The sequence below is a fragment of the Sceloporus occidentalis genome, unplaced genomic scaffold (assembly GCF_023333645.1).
Source record: "Sceloporus occidentalis isolate IW3139 unplaced genomic scaffold, rSceOcc1.0.p SCAF_8, whole genome shotgun sequence".
NCBI classification, from domain to species: domain Eukaryota; kingdom Metazoa; phylum Chordata; class Lepidosauria; order Squamata; family Phrynosomatidae; genus Sceloporus; species Sceloporus occidentalis.
In genome coordinates, this window is record NW_028316988.1 from 42,919,857 (window position 1) to 42,944,167 (window position 24,311).

The following is a 24,311-nucleotide window of genomic DNA, read 5'->3' on the forward strand; positions in this document are numbered from 1 at the left end:
AAAAGATTGCCTAAAGACTAAGATCTGCTGGTGGAAATCTCTTCTAGTGGGAGTGATATACTTTGTGGAGACTTGGGACAGGAGCTTCTCTGCTCTGGCAACCCAAATGCAGAAGGTCCTTCCCTTGAAGGCCTGGTTAGTACCAACACTGGTTTCATTCTGGCACCACGTTAAAACCAAAAAAGCCTTTGGGGGCTTAATGATTGCATCCAGATCGGTACAGTCAGCCCTCCGTGTCCACGGATTATGTATCCACGGATTCTGTATCCATGGATTCTGTATCCACGGATACAACCATCCTTGGCTTGAAAGCATTTTGAAAAATATGAATTCCAAAATCTTGATTTTACCATTTTTTATAAGGGGCACCATTTGACTACACCATTGTCTTTAACAGGACTTGAGCATCCATGGATTTTGGGATCCACGGCGGGGTCCTGGAACCAAACCCTAGTGGATACCAAGGGCCCACTGTATATACACAGGGATTTACTTGTTTTAACTTTCTTATTTAAATCATTCCATGGTTTAATATTTTTTTAAATAAATCTTTGAACTATTTTTATTGTCTTAAATCTTTATGCTCTGCTTTCAAGTTATTTGTAAACTGATTTTACCATCAGCTGCTTGGAAATCTTCTGGTGCAGAATGGCAAATAAATAATCATCAGTCCATCAATCATCAGTCAACCATCCATCCATCATCTACTCAGCCATCCTCAACCCATCCATCCATCCATCCATCCATCCATCCATCCATCCTTCCATCCATCCATCCTTCCAACCATCCATCCATCCATCCATCCATCCATCCATCCATCCATCCATTAATCTGGAGGGGTGAAGGGATTGACAATCATGGAAACAGTCTTGGGGCCACATCTGGCCCTTGGTCTACGCTTTTCCAAACTTGTGCCCCATAGACTTTGCTAGGTTTCTCTAGACTGGATGGAAAGAAAGGAATGAGGGCACCTCCTTCGACGGTGCAGTGGATTTTGCCCAAAGGTTGGGAATGGTTTTTGAAGCCTAACTTCCAGAACCCCCAAAGCCAGCCCAGCCACAAAGGGAAAGGAACAAAGGAAATGGATCCCTTTTGAGTTCAAGACATCTGGAGCTTCGTGGAATCGATTCTGCGGAGGCTGGAAAGAGGGTTGTTAATTTTTAAACTGGCCGAGGGCAGGAGCTCAAAGCGGATGGCTTTGATTGCAGGCCTTTTTGAAGGGCATGAAAGAAAAGGGCGTTGAAGCTCGGCGCAAAGCCGGGGTGAAGAAAGGGAAGGGAATTTTTGTTGCTCACTGGCTTTCAGCATTTTGTGATGTTGCCTTATAGCAGCGCCATCCTGGAAGTGTCATGGTTGCTGGGGCATATGGCAGCCCTGGCAAAGTATACAAGCTGTTCTGAGCCTGTTTGAAGTGGATTTGAAGCTGGAATCAGGAATGCAAAGGGTTCACATCAATGGACCGCAAAGGTGTTTGATTCATGCAAAAATGCCCATGCTCTCAAAGCTGGGAAGAAGTGCTCCTGGCCTTTAAGAATCAACATGGACCCCATAACATTTCACAGATGGAAACCAGGACATGTTTGACCAAGCATCATGAGAGTGTGGTCAAGAGGACAACCTACTTTACCAGGCATCAGTTCTATGGGGAGCAGGAAGTCCATTCTGCTGGGTCAATGACATCTCAGTTAGGTTTGGGGCAGCAGTCAGACCAGGAGAGAATACTGGCCTGTATCTTTTTCAGGTTGCATTCCTAAAGGTACGGCGTGTCTGTCAACAGATCACTAGTTTCATACATGAACCCCTGTGTGAATTTTGTGCATTGCAGTTTGACCAGAGCTTTCTGTTTACTCAAACGTATACCAAAAGTGAGCTCATTTGAGACTCCCAACAACCCTGTGAAACTGATCAGACATAGGGTGCATCTACACTGTAGGAATGATGCAGTTTGGCATCCTTTTATAACTGCCAGGATTCCATCGCACAGAATCCTGTGAGAAGGCTAAAGCCTTTGTAAAACTATGAACCTAAGGATTCCATAGGATGGAGCTATAGCACTTAAGGTGCTGTCGAACTGCATTATTTCCACAGTGTAGATGCACCCAGAGAGATGGTAGTTTATTCAAGATCACCCAATGCACTTCATGGCTGGGGAAGGAGATGGATCATGGTTAAAGGTGGGCATAGTGCAGACAACAAACATTATGTGGCCTCTGGACTCCACTTTTGTGGCTTCTGAAACCCCCATTTTTTTTTCTTTTGGGGGCAATTTTTGCTCCTAAAGCACACAGAAAGGCTCCCCATGTGAAAACACATGAAATTACCCCTATTTCATTGGCCTAAACATCCCAGAGCCCCATGCTGTCCCCAAATACCTCCATTTTCTTCTGTGGCCCCTCTCAAAATGGAGAGTCACCTCCTGCTGCCATTTTGAGAGGTAAATGGAGATATTTGCTCTTGCTTTGGAATGTGCAACCGCCAGAAGGATCTGGGGGGAAATTGTCCCCTGTCTCCCCTCCACAGTTGCCCACTTCTGTCCTAAGTCCTTGTGGCTCCAACCATCCATCTGTACCTCTAACACTTTCCCAGAATGATCAGGGAGATGGGTGCCTACCTCGCAAATGTCCTTCAGATGCTTGATATAGTGGCGCTCCGTGCTCATGATTTCGTTGATGACATTGGCTCTCATCTGGTCTCTGTTCTGGAGGGTCCTGCCGAGACAGAGGCAGTCTGCAGCGTTGGAGTCCAAGTGTCCATTCTGTACTTCGCTCGGCCCTTCCTCAACTCCATCTTCTTGGTTGACCCATAACTGCCAGGGAAGACAATGCAATGAGAGGACAACACCAATTTTAGGATGTGCATTCCAATGCCTGGGCATGGCTATGATTTCCACTAATATCTCCCTATATAAGCCTGCCCACTTGCTGAGACCTTTGGGGAGGCCTTCTTTTGGTCCCACAAACTTCACAGGCATGTTTGGCAGAGAGCCTTCTTGGTGGTTGCTCCCAGGATTTGAAACTCCATGGCTCCCTCTTTCCTATCTTTCAATCAGCAAATGAAAACATTTCTATTCTGACAAGTTTTTAGGAACTCACTCTCAATAGTGTGCTGTTTTAATGATTTTTTAAAAATCCTTATGCATTTTTAAGATATTCGTTTCAAATGAGTTGTAATTCCATGTGAATTGCATTTTAACAATCATGATGGTATATAGCTTTTTAGGCTGTTGTCTATCTCACTCTTTTAAATCCACTTTGAATCTCAGGCTTGGGGGAAAGAGAGGATGTAAAGGAACAAATCTTGCCAAGAAAACCCCACGACAGGTTCGCTTTAGTGTCGCCATGGGTTGGAAACGACCTGAAGGCGCACAACAACAAACAACAACATGACATGAATCCCAGCTTTTAAAGGAGGAAATAAATTCTGATACCAACATTATTTTGAACTCAGTTCCAAGTACGTTGTTGTACTGGAGTTGTTGCTTTCCAATGCAACTTCCCATTCCACTGTAGGTGAAACGTGCAAAAATGAAGGTGCAAGAAGCACATGGGCTAAGATAAGCATAGAAATCACACTCTGTGTTGAAACGAATTTCAACAGATATTCAATTCTCATAACTTAAACTTACTGTAAGTATGACGCTGCTATGGCTACATCTATTAACAAGGTGTACCTTCGGAACGACTGTCTCCTTTTAAGTTGCAAAAGGTTGCATCAACCCTTTCTTTCCCACCCGGTACGTTCTCCGCTTTTTCCAGCTTATGATTAAGTTTTGCTAAACAACCTTCCTTTTTATTACTGCGCCAGTGTTTTCTCTTCCTACAGAGTGCCTGGAAAGGTCAAGAAATGGGAGATCGCAGAGACAACCCACGCCGGTTTTGCAAGCCGCAGATTTAAAGAAGCAGCAAACACACACCAAAAATGCTCTTTTCTAAAGGAAACGAGGGAGGGAAAAAAATAGAGGACGGTCTTTGGAACAATAAAAAGTACTAGTATTTCATGAGAGGTAAGAAAGTATTAATATTTCGTTGGGGTGAGAAAGGGAGGGAATTGCAGCATGTAAAATCTGGAGAAGAGAAAAGAAATTGGAAAGGATTCTTTCAAGATCTTCTCTTGTGGGATCATTCAATCTTTAGGGACCTTTCGCACATTACACAAAAATAAGACCTTCCTCTTCGATTTGCCGGATTAAGTTGCGGAGTGTGCCAAGATGGATAGCGACCGATGGGGATTTTGTTATTGGCATATTAGTATATTATTTCAGTATTTCAATATTTTAGTATGTTATAGTGTTGCACGTTTTTGTTCATTTTTTATTGTATATGCTCTGATGTACCACTCTTTGGTGGAAAGGGTCTTATAAATAAATGTTGTTGTTGTTGTTGTTGTTAACCTGGGACGGAACAGATTGTCACCCATTTCTCAACTGGGTTTTTGTATTTGGTGTTCTGAAACCCTTCAAAGATATATGAAGGAAGAAAAATAGTACCCACAACTTTGTGGAAAAGACAAATCCCATAGCAATGAGCCATGGCAGTTGGAGCAGTGTCAAACTGCATCAATTCTGCAGCCTTAGAACTCTTATATCAGCTCTGTTTGCAAAAGTGGTGCCAACCTGGATGATTTCTGCAGTGCGGATGCAGCCAAACTGAGCCTTTCTGGCATTTAGAGAAGTTGATTTCTAACGTCCCAATGGTGTTAGACTGAGCATTAAACCAGAAACTTTGGCGAAGCAATAAACCAACCCTAAATAAATATATATATTAAAAAAGAACAACCTCCCAGAACAGTACTTTGATTTTCCCCCACCCAACTAGTTACATAAGAACTCCGTCTCTTGACTACTAACACTTTGTACCTTTCCCAGGATAGTACAGCGGAGGGAGCCAGCTTTAATGTCTTGGGTGATGAAGCAGAAATGAAGTGCAGAGAATACGGCTGTCCGCTTCTGTTTTTAGGTCCTGATGCATTGAAGGAGGAATGGGGGAGGTATGGCTGTGAAAGCTCTTCCTCCACAATGTTGAGCCTATCAGGGGCAATGCCAGGGTCAAAGGAAACCAGTGCTGTAAAGGGCAATTTTGACCTGGCAGCAGGCTGCAACTGACCCCTTTGTCTGGTGGCAACTCAAGTGACTGAGGACTGAAAAGGATTTTGATTGACCAAACCGAAAAGAAAGACAAGCCTTTCAGAATTTTGCAGATGTAAACCATGTGGCCAAGCAACACCAGCATGGTCATGATGGTAATAAGGAAGAACACACAAGCTAAGAGAGGTTCCAGCAGTTTGATTTTGACTAAGGCAATTGGGAAGATGTTTCCCTAACAGGGAGTGATCTAGTATGCAGAGAGATCTTGTAACCCCTTTGAGACTAACGGAAAGAAAGAGGTTGGCTGCATGAGCTTTCCTAGACTAAAGCCTACTTCCTCAGATGCAACTTAACTCTATACTTTTAAGTCTCATGGCCTCCAAGCTCCTAGAAATCATGTGGGGTCATAATGTTTTTGGGTATGTAGGTGGTGAGGAACATCTCCAAGGTCTCCAAGGTCTAACCCTTGGTTGCCCACCTCGATGTAGGCTCTATCCATGAACATTCAATACTACAAAGTCTCTTCCACCAGAATCAAAAGTAAGATACATGGTTCACATCCCAAGGAACAAATCCTGTGGCAGATCAGTTAAGTTCTTAGAGACCAACATCCACCCCCTCATCTCTCTCTAGTCCATGAAGGTCTGCATATTGAACTTTGGATGGATGTGTGAGCATCTGGGGGAACTCTTGTAAAGAAACGGATCCAGAAGCTTCGTCCAACGGTGACTCAGAAGCGGGCGTCTTTGGGACTTCAAAGAGTGATGTCCTGTACAGTTTTAATGGGGCTGGTCCTCCCTGTAGCAACTCTGCCAAGAAGATCTCCTATGCTTGACTGCCCTGCTCACTCAACCCTGCTTGACGGCTTGCGTTAGCCAACGCTCTGGTGGAAGAGACAAATTAGGGATGACACTCTCTTTTTCTGGCACCTTATTCGATGTCATCTTCACTTGGACAAGATATTGCTCCAGTGCTCTTCCCAAAATCCTGCTCAAGACCACCGATTGCGCAGGGATTTGGAGATCATCTGAAGCCTTATTCCATCATTTTTAAAAGAGGGGCTGGATTCAGGTTACAAGGAGAGGTTTCATCTAAACATTAGGAAGGACCTCTTGATATTAAGAGTTGCTCCACAGGGGTAGAGATAGCTTTGGAGGGTGGTGGATCCTACTTGTTTGGAGGTCTCAAGACAGTGGTGGGATGGCCGTTTCTCATGAGTACTTTGGTGGTGGATTTCTGTACTAGTGGAACTGTCAACTAGATGACCTTTGGATCCTGTCCAACACAATGGCCTAAATAGGGTCAATTTAGTGGGTATAGTGGGGTCAACTCAATTTAGTGGGTCAACTCTAGTCAGTTAGTAAGCCGACTCTATTGCTTTTACACATTACACTATCTGACCACAGTAGATATCTGAAAGACCTGTATCACTTCGCCCAGCCCTATGAAAATTTAGGGTAAGGATCTTGGATCCACAAGGTCATAGACACTCATAAGGGCTTAGAAGAAGGCAGTGCCCGACCACCTTTGAATAAGACTCTAGGACAGCGGTTCTCAACCTGTGGGTCACAACCCTTTTGGGGGTCGAACAACCCTTTCACAGGGGTCGCCCAAGACCATCAGAAAACACATATTATGAAGTAGCAACTAAAATAATGTTATGGTTGGGGGTCACCACAACATGAGGAACTGTATTAAAGGGTTGCTCTAGAAGGTCACCATAAGTCAGAATCAATGTGAAGGTATGGAAGAACAAGAACATGGAACAATGAAACCACAAATACAGCCATCGTTTACTGGAAAAGTAGAGGAGTAAGAAAGCGAGAGAGAGAGAGAGAGAGAGAGAGAGAGAGAGAGAGAGAGAGATACTCACTCTTACGAAGCTGGCGGGAAACCATCCTTCTTCATCATCAATCTGTCCCCACCACCAGTCCTTGTTGGAGGCATCCAGGACCTTGATGACGTCTCCTGCTTTAAATGCCAACTCCCGGTTGGCCATGGTGACGTGATCCCATACTGCCTCGGCGCTTACAATAGAACCGCCACTGATCAGCTTGAAAACACAAAACAGAATACAGCGCAGTCAGGAAAGAAGTCCTCTTGAGGGGGAAAAAGACATCTCCCACTCTCCACCCAATTCATGGACACACACCGAGGAGAAAACCAGTAGACATTTTTGTTCCCAACAAGAGCCTTGTTGGTTGATTTGATACCACTCTTCTTTTTCTGTAAAAGTTTGCATTAAGGGATTTCAAATATGCCCCACAAACCTGGTTATTGAAACAGTCTGATTTTCCAGGGAACTCGTTTATGCTCAGCATCTCTGCCACATGCCTCCTGAATATTGTGTCTTCAGATGGTGACTCAATGCATCAGGTGCATTTACAGAACATGACAAACCAGGGCTTCATGGGAATCCTAAACTGCGATCCCATAGTGCAGTGATTCCCAAACTTTGGTCCTTGGGGTGTTTTGGACTTCAGCTCCCAGAAGCCCCAGCCAGCTTGGTCAACAGTCAGGAATTCTGGGAGCCGAAGTCCAAAACGCCTGGAGGACCAAAGTGCTACAGAGTGTAAAGACCCACCAAGCATACCTTGGCCTCTTTCCTCACACTCCATGCACAGCCAACATATCAGCTGCCGAAGCATGCTCCCATGAGCGCTTAGTGGCCAGGACAAGTTGGAGGACACTCAGGCACTATACGTCTGCATTTCTGTAGCCAGAAGCACAAAGAATGTGCCACTTTCAAGGTCTCCTGGAGATCTGGTAGGATGATGTCTTCTACTCCTAGTTACAGTAATGCAGCCAGATGCACAATTTTACTTAACATTTCTATGTATTGAGTCATATATACAGATGGAAAGATTATTGCAGTGAAAAGCACAATACAATGGTAGGGGAATCTATGGTCAGGTGGCCTGGAGGACATTTGTCGTAGGCTGGTTGAAACAAGAACACTTCTATTGGTGGGGGATGAAGCTCTGCATTCTGCTGCATGAAAGCCATCAAACAGTGCTGGACACCAAGACCACAGCTGAATGTGGCCCTTAAAGTGGTGTCAAATTGCATTATTTCTACAGTTTAGACGCACCCTTGGTGAGTTAGGATTGTGCTGAACCCCATAAGAGAGTCAGCTATCCAAGGCTATCAAATACAATGATGTCCATCACATATGCTGCCAATATTTGAGCGATCAAGGATTTAGACAGCAGTCCACATCAAAGCTGGCTTATGTGCTTTCTGGGGTCCTTTCCTGGGGAACAAATATTGCAGAGAAAATCCATTTCGACTCAAGCAGTACTCTCTGTTCCGCACCCAAGCAATCATGCCACACCAGCGCAATCATGCCATCCCTTCGATTAAGTCTCCCCCAAACGCATTAAAAGGTTCCCAGAGTCACTATCATTTTCTTCCACTTGAAAGCTGCCCTTTCAATGGTTCAAGGAAGCATTCAGAAACCGGACTTTCTTCTCAGAACTTGCCAGGAACAAGGCAGAAGAAGCCGTGACCGCAATCAGACTCAAGCAGAGCGATCGGAAAGGAAAGCTTCCATCCCCTTCCTCTTGGCTAGTCTACACCTGGGTGTATGTATGTATGTACGTATGTATGTATGTGTGTGGAGGGTCAGTCATGCCCTCTCTCACCACACACAGTAAGCATGCAGGGAGAGAAGAGTGGGTTTGTTCCTCTCGCTTCCCATACTCATGGTGGGATGGTGAAGTGTGTCCCCAGGAGGGTGATCATGATGGTGGAAGGTCTGGAAACCACCTAGACCTATGAGGGGCAATGTGGAGAGCTGAGCATGTTAAGCCTGGAGAAAAGAAGGTTAAGAGGTAGCCATGTTTAAACATTTGAAGGGAGGTCATATGGAGCAAGCTTTTTTTCTGCTGCTCCAGAGACTAGGACCCAGAGCAATGGATGCAAGCTCCAGGAAAAGAGACCTGGGTGACCTGGGGCAAGACACACACTCTCAGCTTCCGAGGATGGCAATGGCAAACCCCTCTGTAGAAACACGCTAAGGAAAACCAATGATACCGGCACTTTAGGGTCACTGTAAGTCAGAAACAACTTGAAGGCACACAACAACAACAACCATGATAACCCAATAGGATTGTGGCATCTGGCTTACTGCCCTTGCCAAGTTCCTGGGCATATGTGGGGAGCAGAAACCAATTCTGAAACTCCTTGGGGCAAACATTTCTGTGAGTTTGCCTTCCAAGTGTGACTTGGCAAAGGTCGCCTGGCAGGTTGACCGGGGCTGAGCGGAGATTCAAACCCTGGTGCGAAGAGTCATAGTCCAAAGCTAAAACTACTACACCATGCTGGCGCTTTAAAGGGTTACAAGAAAATAACTGATGCCTGACAATTATAAAATAATAACTAAACACTTGCTGGGAAGGAAAGGCTAGCTTTTGAAATCTGCGTAATGCTGACCATCCCTGCCTGGACCATCTCCTCTTTCCCTTGCTAATGTTTCGTTTTCTGCTGGCGGTACACACACACATCCGTGCGGAAAGCTGCATGCTTTGTTCCATAACTACTCCTTCGACTCCTTCCAGGTCATTTCTCTGAAGCTCTTGTACTTCTCCATTGCCGTCCTTTCCCTCTCTACTTACTTAGCACTTACCGCTTTGGGACCATGGGAGGAGGAGAATCTCCAGCTGGCAAAGACAAAAGATAACTCAAGTTCCCATTACTTATTTAGGAGTTTCTTTTCCTCCTTCTATTATGGGCCTCTCAGATGGAGTTCTGCAAGCCTCCCTCATCCATGGTCCCACCTCCCCATTGACCTCAAACGTTTTCTTGCTTTCCATTTTTTAATGATGGAGATGGGCAAAAGGTGTATACTAGGGATGGATACAGTCATCAGAAGCTGCCAATTGCTGTCCAGAGGAGAAGACAGAAAACTTGGGAAGATGGAGGGAGTTAAAATAGACGGAGGGGAAGGCATCCCTATGGAATTCTTTTTGCTAGGCTGGCTTAAAACATTCTTGTTGTCTGATCCTAGGCGATAGGATTGAATCTCAAACATGTGTCAGCAGGATTGCTGCATCAGGAAGAAGGGAATAGGCAAAAGAAGAGCATTTCTCGGTGGAGAAATTTGCAAGAGAAGAAAACAACAGGAATATAAGAGATTGTTGTTCAAATAATTTCTGGTTTATCATGACTGTATCATAGGGTTTCCTTGGTGAGTTCCTTCCCTGTTTCACTGCCATCCCTTGAGGCTGAGAAAGTGTAACTTGCACAAGGTCACCAGCGGGTTTCCATGGCTGAGACGGGATTTGAACTTCGGCCTCCCAGTGTCCTAGTCCAATGCTCAAACCACTACACCACATTGTTTCCTCAATGAGGGGGAAAAATGTCACAAGAAATTGTGACATGTTACAACTGCGGTGAGCAAAATGTGGCTTGTGGGATACTTGAGGCCTCTGTAGCCCACTTTTCTGGTGTCCAAAACTCACGACTGAGAGTCAGTGTGCTGGAGTGGTTTGAGGGACTCTGGAGACCAGGGCTGAATGCCTGAGAGCTCAGCCATTGAAACCCACTGGGTGACCTGGTGCAAATCATCCTCTCTCTGGCTGCATCTGCACTGCAGAAGTAATGCAATTTGACACCTCTTTAACTGCCACAGCTCAATGCTATGGAATGCTAGCATTTGTAGTTTGTGGCGGTGCTAGAGCTCTCTGATGGAGTAGGATAAATATCTCACAAATCCCATAGCATGAAGCCATGGCAGTCGAAGCGGTGTCAAACGGGATTATTTCTGCAGTGCGGATGCAAATTCAACCTCAGACGAAGGCAAAGGGAAACCCTCTCTGAACAAATCTTACCAAGAAACCCCCCCCCAATACAGTCGCCAAATTCAGAAATGAACTGAAAGCACAAAACAACACCAAACAAAGCCCAGTAGTCTTTCTACCTCTCTTTTCCACCTAGATCCCCAAATAATTGTTTAAAAATTGAGCACATTTTGGGGGGCATTTCTTTTGCCACACCGAAAGAAATGCAAATACTCCCACACCATGGATCCATCCTATAGAATACTGGGTTTTGCAGTTTGCTGAAGCACCAGACATCTTTGGGTGGGATTTCTACATGCACCCCCTTCCCTAAACTCCAAATCCTGGGATGTCATGGGATGGGATGTGACATTTCAAGTGGAATCACAACGCTACAATTCTGTGGGTCCCAGGATCCCAGCCAGTGACCTCTTCTCTTACCTACTGCATGACATTTCTTTTGAACGTGGAGATGCAGAGGGTTGTATTATTCTGGCTCTCGATGGATGGCAGCCAGATACACAGAGAGATATTTTGGCTTTGCATCCTTGGCGTATTTGGAAACTGCCCAGTTCTTCATTTTCCTGCGTTTGCTCTTTCCATAATCCATCCATTTCCCAAATCCCTTTCTCTCATTCCGCTTATCTCCCTGCTATTCGAGGAACGTTTCCAGAAGTAAATCCATCGCTTTGGCCTTTCCAAAATTATTTTGCTTTCTAAATATAAAATTACGGCAGATTGATTCTCCTTTCTAATTAGGTTTTCATGATTAGTTTTGTTTTACTTATATATTTATTTATTTGGCTCTGTGCTTTGAAGGGAGGAGTGGGGAGAATGGGACTACTTGAGATTTCCTTTGCTGTCCATCTTTTTATCCTTCGCTGCTCTGCTTTGTCCCATGTTCCCACTTTTTTGCAAAGAATATTTGAGTAACTGGATTGCATATCTTCCATCATTTCACAGATGAAAATGAAGATTATCTTTGATAGAGAGGCGGGATATAAATACATTATTATTATTATTATTATTATTATTATTAGTAGTAGTGTGCGGCACAGACAGCAAAAGTTATTAATGAGAAATAACACACAGGATAGAAGAAACTGCAGCAGTTTGCTTTTGCCTGGCCGTCTGGGAAAGGCAATATTAAGCCCCTTCTCCTCCTTTCCAACCCCAAATTAATGGAGTGCAAACTACTTCTGCACTTTTTAACACTCTCCTTTTCCTTTCTTCTACCTTCAGATGAGTTAAATGAGTAGAAACTACTTTTGCACTCAGAACTCTGTTTGCAACCATTGAAGTCAGCTGAAGAAAAAGGAGGAAAGTGGGAGGAAAAGACAGAAACTATGACCTTTTAAAAGCATCTGAAAAAGTGGGCTGGCAGACAATTACTTGGGGTAGCTTTCAATTCAGAACAGTTTGAGATTATGGGATCAAAGGTGGCTTGCTGGTTATTTTCTCAACAGTATACGTAATGGTTAGGGATATTGGGTGCTGCCTTATACTGGATCACACCTTGGTCCATCTATTCTACTGGGAGACAAGAAGATGGGAAGATGGAAAGTTGCCTTATAGTGAATTAGAGCTTGGGTCTATCTAGCTCCATGCTGTCATTTCTCAGCTGCAGCAATGCCTCTCCAAATTTTCAGATGGGATTCTTTCTTAGTTCTGCTTTGTGGTCTGCAACCCAAATCCTAACCAGATCTGATTCCACTAAGCTTCCAGAATTAAATGAGATCCGTGGGTCCAGGGCAGTTGCATGATGATTTTCGGAGAACAAGGAATGGCTATGCTAGGATGACTGAAGACCATACAGCACTTTAGATGGATGGACACAGTCAAGCAAACCATGGCTCTGAGACTGCAAGACCCAGGGCCTGGTTCAATGGAGGGAGCCACAGCTGCCCTGAGTTTGCAAGACCTGGTATAAAAGGACTTTTCTGGATCCAAAGAAGAAACCTAACTACATTTTTTTTGGGGGGGGGGGGGACAAATTGACTCCTATGGGCCCCAGAAGCCAACATAGTCCTGGGGGTCATATGTGGCCTGTGGGTTGCACTCGGTCCACCTCTGGTTGGGCTAAGTGAAGAAGGCTAAAGATTTGGAAATCATCACGAAGTAATCTGCTGCCACTTCTTGATGGATAACTTTTAAGATAAGCTGGAAAGCCTTTGCTCTCACCATCGGAAAAGGTCTTTGTGCAATTACCACCCTCCGGCTCAAGGGAAAATGCCAAATGCTAATGTTAAAAGCCTGAGAAACCCAAGTCCTACTTCGCCCAGCCTTTCGCGTCATTCCCTTCCCTTGCTAAATAATTGAGCGGAGAGTCCATCAAGTCAAAATAGCAGGTTTGACGGAGAAGCTGAATTAGGGGCTCTTGACTGAGTGGACCAAAGGAAGAAGTTGGCTGACCTCACTGCAAATGTCAAGGCTGTTGAGTTAACATGAAAAAGGGGAGGGGGGGACAACAATAGCAAAGCCAAAAAGTACCAAATGATTTACCAAACATTTGAATATTCCTTTGCAGAGGGTTCTGAAAAACACATTTTTTCCAGCGGTCACATTAATTAACAAGTCTTCCATTGCAGCCAAAACCGTTTCACTTTAGGAAACAAGGATCTTACAAACAACCCTTTCAGAGTCTTGGAACAAAGGACGCCATAAAAGAAGAAATGCCAACCTTTTAGCTTTGGTGCCAGCAAGCCCTTCCTTTCACATCTCTCTTTCTCTAAGAGGTAATTTATCAGTGTTGTAATTCAGAGAAAGATGTGAACACATGAGTTGGGCATGTTGGCAGAAGCAAGGTGTCTGAGCAAAAGGGATGCCATCCGTCACCAATTTCACTTCCAAAGGAAGCAACAAGTGGTTTTAGCAATCATAAGTAAAAACTGCATTATTTCCTACGCCTGTTTCCAATTCGGGATCTATTCTGTGCAAAATTGACATGTCTTCTCATTAGCGTTTACTGAAACTATATTTTCCAGCACTTTTGAGTATCTTTAAATAATCTTTCCAGCCATAATATACAAGCACACATGTGTTGTTTTTTTTTTTATGTTAAGTGGCATGGCACTCTTGCAAACCATTTTAAAAGGTGGTCTTCCACTCCAAGAATCCTTTCACACAACAGAAATATCACACTTTCATATCATATGATGCTCCATCCCTTGTGGATTTGCAGTTCAGGGAGTATATTTATACTTCTCAGCTAGAGAGCTCTAGTCCCTCATTGGAATACAGATCCTGGGATTCTGTAGCATGGAGCCATAGGAGTTAAAGTGGAATCATAGCACAATAACTATGCAGTGTGGAAAGGGTTTAGTGTCTTTCAGGAGAGGGAAATCAAGCCCTTTTGAGGACCACATGTTGCATACAAAGATACATTCTGCGGTATTTCTAAATCCATCAACAACATTTGACAGCAATAAAAATCCGAGATATAACCTATAATATATAAAGCTCTTCTATGTATTTCCTTCGTTGCAAGTGAATAAGGATGACTGGCTCTTTGACCAGATCGGTTAATGGAGGGAAAGCCACATTGAAACTCCAAGCATTTTTATCCCGCCTGAATCCCAGACAGCTTCGGTCATTAGCTTTCATCAAATTTCTAGTGCTAAGTAATTTCTTTTCCCCAGATGCCCGTTTCGATGCTGTCGGTGGGCAGCAAGTTCGCCATTTATTCTGCTAAGTGTACAGCAGAACAAGTCGGTGCCATCCGTCTTCTCCATGCCTTCTGCGTTTGGTGATTTTTCAAATGATCAGATAAGAAGCAGCTGGTCTGGGAGGAAGGATCCGACCAATGCATTCGTGCAACTTGGAACTTGCTGGTAATCCTGAATCGAGTTTCCGCTTGGACCTTCCTTAGGTTTTGCATATGGAAACAACAACTGGAATGGGTATTAGGGTCTCTTCCAATGCTATGATCCTTAGGTCCAAAACACACTGCAGAAATCATCCAGTTTGAGACATCTTTAGGGAATCCTGGGAATTGCAATTTATTGTGGCACCAGAGCTCTCTGACAGAGGAAGCTAAATGCCCCCCAAAACTACAGTTCCTAGAATTCCCTAGCATTGAGCCAGGGCAGTTAAAGCGGTCTCAAACCGAATTATTTCCACAGTGCGTTTTGAACCTAACTTGCATGTGTAGGTGCGTTTGGGAGCTGAAAATCAAATAATAATAATAATAATAATAATAATAATATCCTGCCCCTCTACGAAACACAATCGGGGCGGCTTGGTTCATCATACTAGAAATTACCGACCGACATAAGCACCTTTACTAGAATATTTGTTACCCGAATGGGCCTGTGAGATAACACAGAAATACTTCTTTAATAACAGTTGTAACAAGAAGAGGAGGGAGAAAAAGAAGAAGGCCAGTTTCCTCCATCGACTATCATTCCCGATGTTTGGTCCTTGTTCTTTCATCTCCATTTGCCCGGCCTGTTCCCCGCTTTGCTTCGTTGATGCCTAATCATGCAGCAGGCAATTTTAGCCAAAGCCTCATTAACATGCCGCGATTTAAAAATAGAACCACAGATTATGATTTTTTGTTGCAAAAATGTTGTTGCATCTTATCCTCGCAGCTGATGATTCCCAAAGCAGCATGAAGGTAGAATATTACATATTTATAAGAAAAAGGAAATGAAAGGCAACGCGGCGGAGGAGGCTTCCGAAGGCAGGATGCAAAAGGTAAGCCTCCGTCCCGACAGGCTTTGCAGCAGTGCGGCAGGCCCTGGATGCCCTGGATGCCAGCGCTTCTCCGTCCCTAGACATTTCAAAGATTAAGATAAAATGATGCTACCTCCTGCCAGGATTAAAAATAGGCCAATGTTTTGGGGGAAAACGACAAGTCTTTCCGGGGCACGGGGCACAAACGGCTCAGCCTTCGGAGCTTGTGTTTCAAATCCTGCTTTCCTCCTTCTCGCTTGCCTCCACCGGATTTTTAAAATGTTCAACAGAAAAGCAAGATGGAGCCTGGCTTTCAGAAGAGTTTGTTGTTGTTGTTGTTGTGTGCCTTCAGGTTGTTTCTGACTTATGGCAACCCTAAGGCAAACCTATCAGGGGGTTTTCTTGGCAAGGGTTGCTCAGGGGAGGTTTGGTATTGCCTCCCCCTGAGGCTGATTTGTCTAAGATGGGTTTTATGGTTGAGCTTGGAATCAAACCCTGGTCTCCAGAGTCACAGTCCAATGCTCAAACCACTATGCCATTTGGGGCACATTCTTTCGCGTTATTTGATATTGCTGCATATTTTGCTAGTCGTGGAAAGGCAGGAGACAGTGCAGCTCTTCTGCATTTTGAATCCCAGTGGGTTTCATGGCCAAGCTGGGAGTCTCCAAAGTCATAGTCCAATGCTCAAACTATTATTCCATGCTGGCTCTTGCTGTGAAAGGTGCTACAAGATCCCTTTAGGCATACCAATGTTCATCCTTTATTGTGGGCCTTGAAATGGACTAGTCTTGTTTCCAAATTAGAACAAAGGTTTCCCATTGACATTTTCCTGTTTCACGGTGTTTTTCAGTTAGCTGGACATGCCCATTTTGCATCCACTTGCTTGGTTTTGCCCCTCTCCCACATTTGCTCATGCACCAACATCCGTTGATCCATCTCTGAAAGAACGCAGTCCTGACGTAGAACGTGGATGGATCATGTTACGCATTTGCACGTGTTGTGTTTTGACAAAAATGCAGCCGCGCACAGGAACATCAGCAGAGCATGCATAACAAAATCATCTTGACACAACACTCTGCCTGCATACAAAAGTACCCAGACTTGACATGATTGTGTGCATAAACCTATGTACGGTTGCTTGAGGTGTGGATGTTTTGCTCTCTCTCTCTCTGTGCATTTGTATGCATTGTATGGAAGAAAGAGCAAAAAATCAAGGAACAGAGACCTGCAGAAGAGAAGGCCTACTCTGTTTCTGGAATTAATTTTAGGATGATTAAAATGGAGTTCAGAAGGATTAGGGCAAAATGGCTCCAAGGAAAACTGAAGGAAGGCCTCTAATCTTAGCAGGAAGGTGAGAAGGCTGTTCAACCCAGAAGGCCCTCTTTCTTTCTCTTTGCGGAGTAAGGATGTGTGAATATCTGTCAAACTCAATCTCACTGAGTGTTTTGTTTTTCCAGCACTAAGATCTAGAAGGATCTCAGATTCCTAACAGAAAGTGAGGGCTTTCTTCTTTCTGCTCAGAAATTTGTGTTGCGTAGAGCTGTGCCTTAGGGTCACCGTAAGTCAGAAAGGAGTTGAAAGCACACAACAACAACGAGTCACCGAATCATAGCATTGGATACCAATAGCAATAGCAAGTACATTTCTGTACCACTTATCAGTGAACTAGCATTCCCTAAGCAGTCCACAAAGTGTAAGCCAATTGCCCCCAACAAGCTGGGAACCCATTTTACTGGCCAACGAAAGGATGGAAGGCTGAGTGGACCTTGGAACCCTCCCCTAGGATTGAACTTACAACATTTTGGCTCCAGTACCTGCAGACGGGATCCCAATGGTAAACTAGTCCAATTCCAGAAGGGACATAGCCAGATGCTGAATAAGTACATCATCCACTGACTCCTCAGGAAGACTCTGGCAGATCTCAGGTGAGGATGTCATTATTTTGCATATGGCTACAGAAACGTAGCCGGATGCCCCTCCAATCCCTTCCAGTGCTCTCCATTAGCCACTAAATGGCTGTTGGGGAGCCATAGTGGTTCAATAATAAGCCCAGGACATTGCATGGTCAGGGGATGTGTAGTTTCACATGTGGAACTATTAAACTACATCATTCCATGTAGGATTCTTGCCACAGATAGTCACTGGAATAAAAAAAATATGGCTCACACACACTGAAGTTGCCCAAACCTTGAACTAAAGGGTATTTGAGGACATCAGTAAGAAAGGCACATTTTTTCATGCACCTTTTCCGAACATCAACCCTCTCCCTCATCCACCCAACCAGATGTATTATTTTCGTTCTGTTTCAGAGTACAGCAAGCTCCAAAACGTACAGGTTCCTGACCCCGGCATGCATTCAGATCTCTGTTCCCTCCCCAGAGCTGCCAATCGGGTAACACTGCATGATTGGGCCCCAAGCTGTGAAGCAAAATTGGGGAGATCAGCCTAATCTCAGAAGAGGCGAACTCTGCCAAGGTCTCTTTTGTTTGCCATCCGCACAAGGAAGGAGGCAGCGAGGGGCCCTTTCTCAAAGCTTAGCTGGTGGGGGATTCAGGAGGAGGTCAGGCCAAAGTCAGCGGCCCTTGGGTCCTCCCCGGACTCGAAAGGCAGCCACAGATAAATCAGGAGATGCGGAAACCGTTTAGAGATTTGATGTGATCCTTCACCATCATGGCTTCAAATCGCCCCCCTCGCCTTCAGACTTCACTTTCTGTGACATAGCAGGCTGAGCCACTGTGACAAACTGTCAGAACAGATTTGGAAGCTTTTGTTCTCTTCTGTTTTTAAGACTCCAAAAGTTAAACCTAGAGTTTACAGGTGGGCTCCGTTCCAGGGACTGGGCCTTTGCTTCATTCATTATATTGGGGACAGGGCACTACCATATGATGATGATGATGATGATGATGATGATCATCATTATCATCATCATCGTCATCACCACCCAGCATAACAATAACAATAGGGTTTTGCAATCAGACAGATGTTGCCACTTGCAATTTTGGACAATCAGTGATTTGGGTCCCATCTAAGAATCTAAGAATCAAAAACCATTATCACTTTTGTGATAATAATGAGATGATGTTGATGATGATGAGAAAAAGAGGAGGAGGAGAAGGAGGAAGAAAAAGAAGACCTAGTAGTATGACTCTGACTATGCAAAGGACTTTCCAAAACTAACACGGCTTTGGGCTTTATCACACGGAAGTATATATGGTGATTATCCTGTGAAAATCTAGCATCTGTGATTAAGATTTTCACATGATGTCACTATTAAAGCACCATTACAATACCATAATGTGGCCAACAATAATAAGAAAAGTTACTGGCTTGGATTACAACTCCCAGAATCCTCCAGCAAGCATGGCCAGCCAGGATAGTTGCGGGGGGGGGGATGTTGTCATCTCTTTAAAGTTACCTTTCTAATTTTCCAACTTTTCTACATTGGTGGAGGATACTCTATGAAAAGGGATAACAACGAAATGGAGATCTCTCCTGGCATATCTAGTCATCTTTGACTTCCGTTGAAAAATGCTAAAGGTCAGCAAAGACGGAGTTCTGCACTGCCTTCATTCTTTAAGAAAAGCAAGATCCTGAATGTCCCTGGATATTTCTGAATATGGGAGCAGCAGCAGATGCAAAGCCAAAAATTGCTCAATCCCAGAGGTACAGAAAGGAGCACATTAGACCAAAACCATTAGACCAAACCCACATGGAAAGACATCTGTGTCGCAAAGCACTCTTGTGAAGGATGGGTCAACTTGCTCGAGAACTGATCAATCTCAAAGGATTTCCTTTCTTGGCTCATTCCAACCCAAAGATCCCAGCCTCCTTCTATCATCTTGGATAGGATCCAGACACTGTCGGGAATAGATGACACCCTTTTCTTCTGATCCTCAGATTAACGGCTGCCAAGCATCCTGGGGGAAGTCTCCTGTGAATCGGCCCAAGCATTTTGATGGATGGCGGTTATGACACAATCCCGCTAATTTCAAAAGCATGGTCAAGTCAGGCTCCGAGAGAATGGCACTGTGCCGCTCGCTGTGCTTGCATTTCATGAGCGTTTTCATTTTGTGTCCTTCTCCCCTCCCACACACAACTCTTGAACTTTCTATGGCTGCATCCACAGTGCAGAAATAACCCAGTTTGATACCTCTCACGGCTCAGTGCAATGGAATCCCAAGAACTGTCGTTTTGTGAGACACCTAGCCTTGTCTGTCGGAGAGCTCTGGAGCCACCACAAACTAAAATTCCCAGAATTCCATAGGATGGAGCCATGCCAGTTAAAGTGGGGTCAAACCAGATTATTTCTGCAGTGCGAATGCAGCCAATGTCTCTAGACTTTTATAATGCACTAATCAGTCATTTATTATGGTCCATACACTCAAAAGCATCTATTCAATCAATCAATCAATCAATCAATCAATCAATCAGTCAAAATAATCCATGCTTGATTTGGGAGACAGTGCAACATAGTGGTTTGATCATTGGACTATGTCTCTGGAGAACAGGGTTTGAATCCTCACTCATCTATGAAACCTGCTAGATTGCCTTGGGGAAGTCACACTCTCACAGCCTCAAAGGATGGCCATGGCAACCTCCCCAGAAGAAATGTGCCAAGAGAACCCCTTGAAAGGTTCGCCTTTGGGTCGCCATAAGTCGGAAACGACTTGAATGCACACTACAACAAAAATCCACATTTGATGGCATTGATAGGAACTGTGCAACCTTTCCAAGGCTGGCTAGACTCCAACTCCCAACATACCTCACCGTTAACTATGCCAGCTAGGGCTGATGGAAGCTGCAGTACAACAGGGAGCTATTGGCCTACAGGTTGCAAAAACTGTTTGTGTGGGTGCAGAATAAGTGCTGAGCTGTGAATAGTCCTTGAAAACTTAATAGTTGTTGAGGACTTTCTTATGGTAGGGAGAAAAACAACAAAACAATTTGCGGTTGCCCGCAGAAATGAAAATTATGAAGATTTACCTCCCTAAACTACACCTGTGCAATGCCTCAATGGCATTCTAGGCTTCATCTTAACAGGAAGGTGCATGAATTTTCTGCATGCTTGCATGAGCGCTCTCACACTCTCCCTCCCTGCACTTTTCCCATGCTATATTTCCATAATAGCAGATGCGCACGTTCAAAAATAAACCTTGAGCTGCCTGAAAGTAAGCTGGATGGATAAGCATGCATGCATCCAATATAAATGCATGCATACAAATAAATAAAGATTAATGATGTTCAGTGCCCCACGTGTATGATGATAATATTATCTGTAAGCCGGTGTTGCCAAAGAGGAAATGCTTGCGCTAAGCCAAGCCACGACAGACTTAATCCCTGCTGTAACTTCGGAGAAGTCAGCAGAGGTGGCTTAAGGCGTGGAATGCGTTCATAGTTGCTCCTAAAGCAGGAGGGGGACCTTCAAACCCAATGGCCATGCTTGGATTTGTAGCCTAAGGATGCTGGGATTTGTAGCCTATGTCCAGAATCCTTTGGAGGTTTTGCATGGGCAGCTTTGGCAGGTCTGAGGGCCATATTTATGCTTTGGGTCTCTCCAAAGGCTACAAAGACTAGCAAACAATAAAGCAAAAAGATCCAAATGCTCCAAAATTCACTTCTGGTTCTAAAAGGTGAGTAGCTTATATATTCGACTATAAATCAACTTCATGTATAAGTTGAGGGCAAGTTTTGGGGCTGAAATTATGGATTTTGGCATGACCCGTGGATACGTCGAGGGTAAAACTTAGGGGCACATAGCAAAGGATCTATAGGATGAAGCAAAGCAAAACAATGTCAGAGAGCTTACAAAATTCCAGCAGACATAGCTTTTTGTGCTGGATGGATCGGAGAATAGTGGTGATTGGTGCTTCCAGGACAATTATACTATACCCTTTCACCAGGGGATGGTTCCTTCTTTTAAATGAGAGTTAAGACAGAGTACTTACATTGACCCATGGATATGCTCCTAGGTTTTACCCTCAACTTATCCACGGGTCATAGCAAAATCCCAAATTTGGGCCCCAAAGGTTGCCCTCGACTTATACATGAGATCAACTTATAGTTGAGTATATACAGTAATTAATAGGATTAGTAGGATGGGAAACAGGTAAATCAACACTTATGTAAATTCCATGGACTGAGTGAATCCATGGGATTAGCAATTGGATTTAGGCCCAGGGTGGGAATCATGCATCCCTCCAGATGTTGGTAGATTATAACTCCCATGAGGCTGAGCCAGAAGAGTCAATAGAAGGGAAATGCTGGAGGTTGTCGTCTCATAACATCTGGAGTGAATAATTATTCTCACCTTTGATTCAGATCCATATAAATACTGAATACATAACTAAATACAGGACCGAGAGAGGGATGCTGGCAGTGGGTTTGCTAGTGAGGTCAGAAGAACATTTCTCTGCTCTTATTAGGATCTCTCGGATGTTTTGCTGTGCATAATGAGATTTCAATTCAATCTCGCTCCATTTCCACGCTGGGAAAATGACAGGACTTGAACCAAATATTCACTTCTTTCTGTATTTACCTTCAAATTATCATATCCAGTGCATATACACCCCTCCCCAAAACTATTCTGTATGCTGAACATTCTCATTATGTACCTTTTAGTTCCCTTGGATGCTGTTTCTTCTCGGTATCAATTCCCTTTTCTCTGCTCTGATTCTCCTTGGTTACTTTGGTCCACATTGTCATTCCATATAATTGGCTGGAGCAGCCTACACCATTTTCTTTTGGGGTGTCTCTAAGGTCATTATGGAGGGATGCGAGAGACATTCCTTGCGCCTCTCACTTGAATGCAAAGCCAACCTAATTTTCACTCCAAGACTAATGCAATTAAGCTCGGTTTCTTCCATTCTCTACATTTCTCAATACAATTCTCCAATTTAAAAAACTGCACACAAAATGAACACAATGCACACAGAGGCACATACATGTGAAAATAAGCCTCGCTCCCAATGTATCTCTTGGTGCGCATTTCCAAAAAATAGAATCCTCATGGGGGCTTTATATTGCAGTAACCAGGTTTGCCCCAATGTTGCACAAGTTGCTATTTAGTATCTCCTTCCCCAATGGCTTCATCAGGTTGCTAAAGAAGCACAGCAATTAAAATGATGCTAGAACGTTCGCCAATGATGCTGAAAATAGGAAGCATTTTCTGGCAAGCAGAAACGAGGCAAATAGTTTTGTCCCAGTTCTGGAGAACTGGTTCTAGAGTGCTACTGGAATGGCATCCCCCCCCCCCCCCAATTGCCTTCCAACAGCATCCCTTAATGCAGATTTGCAACATGATGCCCAATTCCCTCTGTGACTTCATCTTCTTTGGCTTAAGGAAACCCCTGAGAAGTGATGGCAGCCAAACACTTGTCTGTGAGCCTTTTTGGCTCGGCTTCTTTCCATCCCATCCAGATCTAGCCCATTCACAGTTTCCTCCTTGGCAGGCTTCACCCCTGATGCTAAGCTCACTCACCCAAGGGCACAAACTGCATTGCTCAGCAAGGCCCCTCTGAAAGGAACATATTGCTCTGCAAGAGCAGATCCCTGGCAGCAGTGAGCCCAGGAACCATACAGCTTTCCAAAGGAGACCGCCTTCTGCTTTTGCAATGTATATGACGGCACAAAAACCCGGTCGAACTGCAAGGATAATTAAGGCAGATTTCAAATGCACCCCTCTTTTTTTTACCATGAATATATACAAGCAATGGCAAGCATGCACCCAGCGGGAGCAAGATGGAGGAGACAAAAGAGTCTCAAATCAGTGCAGAGAAAGAGGACGGAGGCGCTACAGAAGGCAGCTAAAAGTAGCTGTTGATTACAATTGAGTTTCTATGTAGGCGGATGAGTGGGTGAGAGCGAGTGGGAAGATGGAAGAAAGGGCAATGTATTTATTTCCAGAAAGGCAGTGCTTTTCAACAAGAGGGGGAAGGCCTGCGCCTCTCTGCTCCTGCCTCCTTCCACACATATTCTCGCACGTAACGCAGGAAGGGCAGAACAAGCTGCCCTCAAGTTTGGCTCTTGTGCTTCAGTGCTATTCACCGCCTCCTCCACCGCCACCACCATCACCACCACTATAGACTGGCAGGGGAGAAAACACAACCATAATGCATGATGCCAAGGAGAAGGAGTGGGGAACAAATCTGTGAATCGGGTGCCGCTTAAGAGAGAGAAGGAAAACAAGGCCAGTTGGCAGAGCTGCACACCCGGATGATTTGCTGATGCTAACCAAGGCTGCCTGGAGAGAAAGGTCGGCCCCAGCTGCAATGGATTCTTCCCTCCTTTTTTGAAAGAGCGAGATTATGTAAGAGGCTGTTGTTGGGTTGCTCAGACCTCAATACCCCGGACCACTGAGTGAGATGCATGTCACAGACATATGCCGCAAGAGCACGGAGCGCACAGGTTGGACTCAAGAGCGTTCGCTGGATTAATGGTTTCAGTGGGGAATATCAAAAAAATTAAGAGGAGGAGGAAAGAAAAGAGGAGGAGGAAGAAAGAAAGAAAGAAAGAAAGAAAGAAAGGGAGGAGGGAAAAGGTAATGGAGAAGAAGGGGAAAGAAAAAAGGAAGGAGGAAGAAAGAGGAGCAAAAGAAAAAGGAGAGGAGGAAGGAGAGGAAGGAGAAGGAGAGGATCAAAAGGAGGAATGTCCACAATTTCCACAACACCACAGTCATGTCAAAGCTTTCCATATCAGGGTAAGAAACTGAGGGAGGGAGGAGAGAGATATGGATACCCCACCATTTGCAAACATTGCAAACTGCATTGCACATGAGT

The 24,311-nt window shown here is 44.4% G+C and overlaps 1 protein-coding gene across 9 annotated transcripts in view; it reads right to left on the reverse strand.

Moving 5' to 3' along the window:
- LOC149308774 (rho guanine nucleotide exchange factor 9) overlaps positions 1-24,311 on the reverse strand; it is a 147,518-nt gene that overhangs the window by 33,707 nt on the left and 89,500 nt on the right. For all 9 annotated transcript variants that reach the window (XM_089536439.1, XM_089536438.1, XM_089536440.1 and 6 more), the window contains 2 exons: positions 6,957-7,136; positions 2,612-2,806 (listed from right to left, as the gene is read on the reverse strand). In XM_089536439.1, coding sequence (XP_089392565.1) covers positions 2,612-2,806; positions 6,957-7,136 — 375 coding nt within the window. The remainder of the gene's footprint in view (positions 1-2,611; positions 2,807-6,956; positions 7,137-24,311) is intronic.